This window comes from Mustela nivalis (genome assembly GCF_964662115.1).
Source record: "Mustela nivalis genome assembly, chromosome: 4".
In the NCBI taxonomy this organism is placed as follows: Eukaryota; Metazoa; Chordata; class Mammalia; order Carnivora; family Mustelidae; genus Mustela; species Mustela nivalis.
This window is the reverse complement of record NC_139023.1, coordinates 118,002,350-118,011,399: the sequence shown is the minus strand read 5'-3', so window position 1 is coordinate 118,011,399 and position 9,050 is coordinate 118,002,350. Positions and strand designations below refer to the sequence as shown.

The window sequence follows — 9,050 nt, the reverse complement described above, 5'->3', positions numbered from 1 at the left end:
CCAGCTCAGGTCATGATCTCAGGGTCCTGGGATGGAGCCCTGAATTTCTGCTCAGCGGGGAGCCTGCTTCCCCCTCTCTCTCTCTACCTGCCTCTCTCCCCGCCTCTCTGCCCACTTGCGATCTCTGTCAAATAAACAAATACAATCTTTAAAAAAAAAAAAAGAAAAGAAAAGAAAAAGCAAGAGCAGACTCAATATCTCTGTTTATAAATAAGGAAAGCTCTTTTCCCACACAAGTTCTCATCCCAGGTTATTACACTGACTTCCTACATTATAGCAGAAAACTAAGGACAAGCAAGCATCTTAGCAATGAATAAAAAGGTCCTGCAAGATGCCACTGTATTTCAGGGAAGAGGGCTCTAAGACAAAGTCAAGAGCAAAGCTATAAGAAGCATCTCCCACAGAGAAGACTTATTTATTAAGTACATTCTTCTCCGTCGAAACCCAATTTCAGAGGTACTAATCCTGAATTCTTAAAACACCCACCGAAGGTGTTTTTGAATTTTTAAAACACCCACTAATTCTTTTATAAATTAAGCTAGCTTCAATTCAAAAATATATCTAGAATAAGGCCTTAGTATAGCCTGAGTTGAATGAAGTTGATTGTTTTAGGTTTTTACATTTTCACACCTAGATCTGGATTCTTTCAAACTTTTCCTTACAGGCTGGGGATAAAGGACACAAGGCTACAGAAGAGGAGGAAAGTGATGAAGAAGAAGAGGAAGATGAAGAAAATGAAGAAAATGAAGCAGAAGTGGATGAAAATGGGCAAGGCATAAATGGCACCAGTAGCAACAGCACAGAGGCAGAAAATGGTAATGGCAGCAGTGATGGAGATAATGGAGAAGAAGGTGAAGAAGAAAGTGTCACTGAGGCCCAGGCAGAAGGAACCACAGTGGCTAGAAAGCAGGACAATGGTGGCTCTAAGACAACAACCTCACCAGATGGTGGATTTGAACCTACAACTCCGCCACCAGAGTTCTATGGGACTACCACCCGACAGTCTGGGGAAGCCACCCCCACCGGATATGAGGAAGAGTATGAACAAACAGGCACTAATGAATATGACAATGGATATGAAGTCTATGAAAATGAAAATGGGGAACCTCGTGGGGATAATTACCGAGCCTATGAGGATGAGTACAGCTACTATAAAGGGCGTAGCTACGATGGCTATGATGGTCAAGATTATTACTACCGCCATCAGTGAAGGCCCAGCCTGGGATGAATTCCTCCATTCTGGCATTTCATGTGGCTACCATTTTCAAAGTTCAACTCAGGAAGGTGCAATATAACAAATATGCATATTATAATGTGGAGTGGTGCTACTGTTCCAAAGTAATTTTCTGTAATTGCTTCTGCAAGTAATGGGCTTCTTACTGCTTTTCCCTGGTTTATTATTGAAAGGTTATTGTAAATCAGGGCCATTTAAACCAATCCATGAGATGGAGTTTGATTACCTGTTTTGAGGTTGTAGTTCTATAAATAATATTTTTAACATGTTTGTACTATTACTAACTGCTAAAACTACTCTTCATGCAAGACATGCTTCTATGAATTAACATTAATGACACTATATATAAAATATGTGTAGTTCTTTAATCACCTACCTACCCAACACTGTATATTATGTTTAATTATCAGCTTCATGTATTTTTATGTGATCTTTATGTATATTCTATCCATGGGTTGTATCACAAATAAAAATGCAGTCTTTCAAATATGTTATAATTTTTAAAAAGAGAGAGAGAGAGATTCAGAATTGAAAACGATGAATCCAATGGGGGACAACTAAGCTAAACAAAAAAGCTTATTTCCAGTATGGTTTAAAACTCAGAAGAACTGTAAGTATTTTGTCATGGATAAATCAATATAACTAAGATTTTGGCATGCTTGTGGGCAGGGTCAACCATATATATCAGGAGAATAAATGGCTCTTATTAGAGTTGCCAGGTTTAACAAAACTATAGAATGCCTAGTTAAACTTAAATTTCAGATAACAATGAAAAACTTCTTAGTTTAAGTATGTTCCACGCACTACTTGGCCTCTGTGAATTATTTGGGACATATTTATACTAAATAAATCATTCATTATTTATATAAAATTCAAATTTAATGGAGCATCCTATTTTGTATCTGGCAACCCTATTCTGATTTGATCTGGTTTTAGGTGGGGTAGGGAGAAGGATGAAGTAGAAAACTCACACAAACACATACACACACACACGCACACGCACACCATTATAGAGTGGTTGCAAACATCATGACATCATAATGCTTCACCCCTATATACTTCAGTATTTAGTATAAAAACAAGAAATTCTCCTAAATTGCTACAATACCATTCTCATTCTCATTCTAAAGAAACTAAACATTGCTATGATAGTATTTTGTAATATACAGATCATATTCACATTTTTCCAATTATTTTAATAATTCATTCAATCCTCACAGAACTCTATTAGGTAGGTATTTTTGTCATCCCCCATTCTATTGATGAAGGAACTGAGTCAGGCACAAAGAGATACACAGCTTGCAAAAGGTCACAAGTGGCAAAGCTGAGGGTAAAACAAAGGCAGACTGGTTTTAGGATCTGTGCTCCTTACCATATATTCTATTCGTTAGTGTATATTTATCAGTAATGGATGTCTAGCCATAAGTGAGCAGGAAATCTTTAATGATGGGAACACTGGTGAAAAGTAAGCTTGCCCTATATCACAATTTTCTTAGCCAGGTTTAATGACTTGAGCCCTAAAGAATATTTTCTTTTTCTTTTCTTTTTTTTAAAAGATTTTATTTATTTACTTGTCAGAGAGAGAGAGAGAGCACGCACAAGCCAGCAGAGTGGCAGAGGCAGAGAGAAGCAGGCTCCCTACTGAGCAAGGAAGGAGCCCCATGTAGGACTTGATCCCAGGACCCTGGCTTAACCGACAGTGGCTTAACCGACAGTGGCTTAACCCAGTGGCTTAACCGACAGAGTCACCCAGGCATCCCGAAAGAGTATTTTCAAACCAAGGGTCTTCTCATATTTTGGCATATGTTTTTACATATTGTGCAAAGTGCATGAACTCTCAAGTTAGATAGGCTTGAGTAATGGTATTATTGAAAGTAAATTAATATCCTCCTCTAGTCCTCATCACCTCATCTCTTACATGTGGTGTGTACTCTGTAGTTGCTGTTCAGAGCCCAACATGTTAATGAGGTGCTCAGGATCATCATCTCTCTCCTCTCCACTCCCCTGCCCTTCTCCATCTTAACACTTGGGTGCATCCAATTGTTATATAATTACCTGGTCCTTCCAAAACTCAAGGAACATTTTTTTTCTTGCCCTAATGCATCTTTGTAAACAAAAGCTTTTGATGAGATTGAGGCCTTGGGTATAGTCATTTGATCAGTAGCATCAGAAATGCAAATTGTGGAGCACCACCCAAGACCTACTCAATGAGAAACTAGGAGTGGACAGGTGATTCTTGTGCACCTTAAAGTCTGAGTACCGTAATTTTCTTTTTTTTTTTAAATATTTTATTTATTTATTGACAGAGAAACAACAAAAGAGGGAGCACAAGCAGGGGAAGTGGGGAGAGGGAGAAGCAGGCTTCCCGCTGAGCAGGGAGCCTGATGCAGGACTTGATCCCCAGACCCTGGAATCATGACCTGAGCTAAAGGCAGAAGCTTAACGACTGAGCCACCCAGGTGCCCCGAGTACCATGATTTTCATTGATATAGTAGCTAATGCTTATTATACACCTACTGTGTGCCACTTCTATTCTAAGCATTTTACATATATTACCTCATTTTTACATACATTACCACATTCTTAACAAATACTATAAGTCTACCACATTTTACAGGTAAGGAAACTGAGTTACAGAGACATTTAGTAACTTGCCTGAGATGATGCAGCTATGAAGTGGAGAAAAGCAATCTGCTCCAAAGTCCACATCCCATATATCTCTCACAGCTTCTTTCTTTACAGAGAAAAGTCACCCTTTTAAAATGGGTGAACTTAACTGGGAATCAAAAGACAAAATTTTGGATAAGAGCGCATGCAGCAACCCTATCTATGTTTTTACTTCTTTGTCCTTTGGTATTAATAAAAAGATATAATTTTACAGGTTTCATGTCATGCTCAGGTGATCAAAAGAGGATCTTTTTTTAAAAAAAAAGATTTTATTTACTTATTTGACAGACAGAGATAACAAGTAGGCAGAAAGGTAGGCAGAGAGAGAGGAGGAAGCAGGCTCCCTGCTGAGCAGAGAGCCTGATGCAGGGCTTGATCCCAGGACCCTGGGATCATGACCTGAGCTGAAGGCAGAGGCTTTAACCCACTGAGCCACCCAGGTGCCCCCCAAAAAGGATATTTTTGAGAACAGAGACTGTGAGTAAACAAGGAAAATATCCCTTAATGCTGTTGTCAAAATAGGACAAAGCTGTCAAGCACTGCCCAAAAGGCAGTGTGATGTGTAACAGGGCCCTAAGGATCTCAACTGCAGCTGCTAGGTTTGCATGTCATAACCACTGATTCAGCCAGCAGGAAGATACCAAGCTCAAATGAAGTTAAACAGTTTGTTACTTTCACAGAGAACAAAAGCAGGATCAGCATGGTGTCAGCTCTCTGGGCCCAGAGGATGATCACTGAGCCAAAAGGTTCAGATGACAGACAACACAGGGAAGTAGGTCATTCCACTGTGGAGGAGCCAGCTCTTACATATGGCTAAGTAGAGAGACTTCCAAGGAAATCTGCAGTGGAGCCTTAAAGGGGAAGAGGCTGAAAGTCTTATGATCAACGGAAACCAGGGAGATGGATGAGAAATAGCTTCGTGACCAACTCCCAGAAGATGGAGAGGTGGGAGAGCAACTGTCTCTGGAATTTCTGCTCAGGGCTGCTTATCCCTCCTTGCTCCAGAAGGAATCACAGGGTACTTGGCCAAGCCTCAGGTCAGACTATAGTCAACCTTTGCCCATGTGGTCCATATGGAGACATGCCAGGTTCTCAGGAAGTGGCGGTAGAGTTTTTCACCTACACATCTCTTCCAGATCCCAAAGTCTGGGAGGTTTATAAGTTTCTTGGATCACATAAAGAAGGCTGGCCACATAAAGGAGTTTGGGTAAATTAAGATAGGTCTTAGGACATGAGGAGGAATACTTCTACAAGATGAGCAAACATGCGGGCCCTCACCAGGCAACGGTACTCTAAGTCTTCTCAGCATTGGCCATACTGTGGGGGTGCATGGTCTGTGGTTATTAGGGTGGCCACAGGGCAGAGAGGGACTCTGTCCCTCTCTCTGTGGTCACTCTAGGTCCCATCTCCTCATTTCAAGCCCTTCCTATCTCCTTCAACATGATGCCTCTCAATCAATATCCTCCCCGGCTGGCAGTCAGGTAACCCACATTTAATCAGTGGAGAACACTAAATATCACCCTGCCCTGCTTTTCAATTTACTATTGTGACATATTCTACACCCTGCTTCTTTCAGGACTAACCCTGCTGATTTTCTATTACCCTTTCTGAACCGAAAAACCAAACTTTAACTTTCCATTTGGATTTCTTTCATTAAAAATACAAATAACAAACAAAACCCAGTCTATCTCTAGGTAAGTGAATCCCTCTGAATGACCAAGAGAAGAAATAATGAAAGTGGGGAAAAAAGCAGAAAAATATAAAAACACTTTGTTGGAAAGGATAATATAATGTCGGGAAATATGAGTCTCACTTTAAAAAAAAGAATCAATACTAGTTAAAGGGAAACCATGAAGCAATCACTCAGACTTTTGTTTAACCAAGTGCAAATATTTGTAAATATTTCTGCCCTTGTTTAAACTATTCAGTGGGTTATGAACTCATTAACTGGACTTGTTGGTTTAATTGTAAAAGTTACCATGCAAATTACTCTGGTCTTTCTCAGGTCTCCCTTCTTCAATTTTATGACTGCTAGAGTACCAAAAAGATAAGACCTGTATCAAACAACAGATGTTGGCAAGGATACAGAGAAAGGGGAACCCTCCTACACTGTTGGTGGGAATGCAAGCTGGTACAGCCACTCTGGAAAAACAGTATGGAGGTTCCTCAAAACGTTGAAAATAGAGCTACCCTATTGACCCAGCAACTGCACTACTGGGTATTGACCCTAAAAATACAAATGTAATGATCCAAAGGGGCACATGCACCCCAATGTTTATAGCTACAATGTCCACAATAGCCAAACTATGGAAAGAATCTAGATGTCCATCAACAGATGAATGGATAAAGAAGATGCAGCATGTGTGTGTATATCACACACACACACACACACACACACACAATGGAATGCAGCCATCAAAAAAACTAAAATCTTGCCATTCGCAACTAAGGGTATTATGCTGAGCAAAATAAGGCAGTCAGAGAAAGATAATTAGCATATGATCTCTCTGATAGGAAGAAGTTAAGAGGTAGGGTGGGGGGTTGTGGGGGCTAGGGAGGAAAAAAATGAAACAAATGGGATTGGGAGCAAGATAAAGCATAAGAGACTTTTAGTCTCAGGAAACAAACTGAGGCTTGCTGGGGAGTGGGGGGAGGGATAAGGTGGCTGGGTTATGGACATTGGGGAGGGTAGGTGCTACGGTGAGTGCTATGAAATGTGTAAGCCTGATGATTCACAGACCTGTACCCCTAGGGCAAGTAATACATTATATGTTAATAGAAATAAAAGATAAGACATGCATCAGAGTGAGAACATGTCATCTCTTTTTAAAATACAAATTTAACCCTCACTATTTTACTCAGGGGTCACCAAACCTTTCTGTAAAGCAAAAGTCAGTAAACTTTTTCTTTAAAGGATCAGTTAGTAAGCATTTTTGGCTATGCAGTTCACATGGATTCTGTCACAACTACTCCAATCTGTCATTGTAGCAACAACAGCCATAGATGTATGTGAACAAACAGATACGGCTGTGTTCCAATAAAACTTTGTGATGATGGAACGGATTTGGCCCACAGCCCATAGATTACTGATTCCTATTTTAGATGATTATATAAAGTCATAACCATGATAAACTGTTTAATTTGGGGGCACTTGGGTGGCTCAGTAGGTTAAGCCTCTGCCTTCCGGTCCTAGGATCAAGCTCCGCATCAGGCTCTCTGCTCAGCTGGGAGCCTGCTTCCCCCTCTCTCTCTGCCTGCCTTTCTGCCTACTTGTGATCTCTGTCTGTCAAATAAATAAATAAAATCTTTAAAAAAAAACATTTAATTTTAAAATTTAGCTGCTTTTATCACTTAGGATATAAACAAACTATTAGTAAATTGATGATCTTTTCTTTTTTTTTTAACTTGAAGTTTGGCCCTTTATTTCCAACTGTACTTTAAAATTCAGTAAAATTTCTGGTGTTTGATACAGCAATTCTGAGTCAACAGAGGTGTCCGAATGAAATATTATCTCTAAGTAAAACTCAGTAAGATTAGCACTTGAATATGTGGACTTAGTAGGTTGTCCCCTTCAATTGGTAGGCATCATCCAACCCACTTAGGGCCAGAATAAAACAAAAAGTAGAAGGAGGAATTTGCAGTTTTGGGTTCCTACCTGGCTGCTTGAACTAAGAAATCGGTCTTCTCCTGCCCCTAGAGTGGGTTTTATGCCATCTGTTCCCCTGACTCAGACTGGATTTATATCACTGGTTTTCCTAGGTTTCCAGGTTGCAGATGGCAAACTATGGGACTTCAGCCTCCATAATCATGTGAGCATATATGGAAATAAACAAACAAACAAACACACATGCACACATGCAGACACATACATACATATATGGGCTCACATTCATATGAATAAATATTTATCTCCTATATGGTCCTGTTTCTCTGGGGAACCCTCACTAACACAGGTATACCAAACATTCTGAATTGAATGCCTTTTTTTTTTTTTTAAAGATTTATTTATTTATTTGACAGATGATCACAAGTAGGCAGAGAGGCAGACAGAGAAAGAGTGAGAGAGGGAAGCAGGCTCCCTGCTGAGCAGAGAGCCCGACACGGGACTCGATCGCAGGACCCTGAGATCATGACCTGAGCCAAAGGCAGCGGCCTAACCCACTGAGCCAGCCAGGCGCCCAATTGAATGCCTTTTGAAAGCTCAATACCTGCACTGTATTCAGAGATTGACTTGGGCACACTGTAGTCTCCAAAAATGATTCCTATGGTATCCCCATTCTACAAGCTCTTCGACAATGGGGCACGGTCACTTCTCTACATCAAGGCATGGAAAAACTACTTCCGCAGTCCTCTGGATCTGATGACTTTGACCAACATAATGATAATGACTCCATAACAATTCCAGGCTTAACTCACAAAACTGGCTTAACAACTTCTTCTGTCTGGTTGAGACCTGGAATTCATGAAATAAAAGAGGAGCCCATCTGAGAAAGAACAGAATATGATAGAATGTTATTTGCATGGGAATTTTTATTAAGCCAACAAATCCAGTTAATGAGCTTTTAGCCCACTGAATATTTTAAAGTACTGAGCTACCATGTAAGAAGTCCAGTCTGTTCTACCAGAGAGAGAAGAGGTCATATGGAGAGGTCATATGGAGAAGGCAAGATCTTGGATGGACAGTTCAGTCAAGTCTTTGGATAACTTTGAATAAGACTTTGCACTTTCTCCTCTCTAAATATTCCAAATGAGGGGCGCCTGGGTGGCTCAGTGGATTAAGCCGCTGCCTTCGGCTCAGGCCATGATCTCAGGGTCCTGGGATCGAGCCCCACATCGGGCTCTCTGCTCAGCAGGGAGCCTGCTTCCCCCTCTGTCTCTGCCTGCCTCTCTACCTACTTGTGATCTCTCTCTCTGTCAAATAAAATAAATAAAATCTTAAAAAAAAAAAAAAAAAAATTCCAAATGAAAGATCCCAAGTGAGGATCTCATAGCTAAACCAAATCACACTACAGAACCTTGAGAGAATATAATATATTGGTTTTTGTTTTTTTTTTTTTTAAGATTTTTTTTTGTTTATTTGACACAGAGAGAGAGAGAGATTACAAGCCAGAAGAGCAGGAGACAGAGAGGAAGAAGCAGGCTCCCTGCT

General features: G+C 40.3%; 1 protein-coding gene across 1 annotated transcript in view; it reads left to right on the top strand.

Annotated features, from left to right (window-relative positions):
• Positions 1-1,721, top strand: part of IBSP (integrin binding sialoprotein) — a 13,696-nt gene extending 11,975 nt beyond the window's left edge. Inside the window, exon 6 of the mRNA XM_082726617.1 lies at positions 635-1,721. Coding sequence (XP_082582743.1) covers positions 635-1,210 — 576 coding nt within the window. The 3' untranslated portion in view covers positions 1,211-1,721. The remainder of the gene's footprint in view (positions 1-634) is intronic.
• The last annotated feature ends 7,329 nt before the right edge of the window (positions 1,722-9,050 follow it).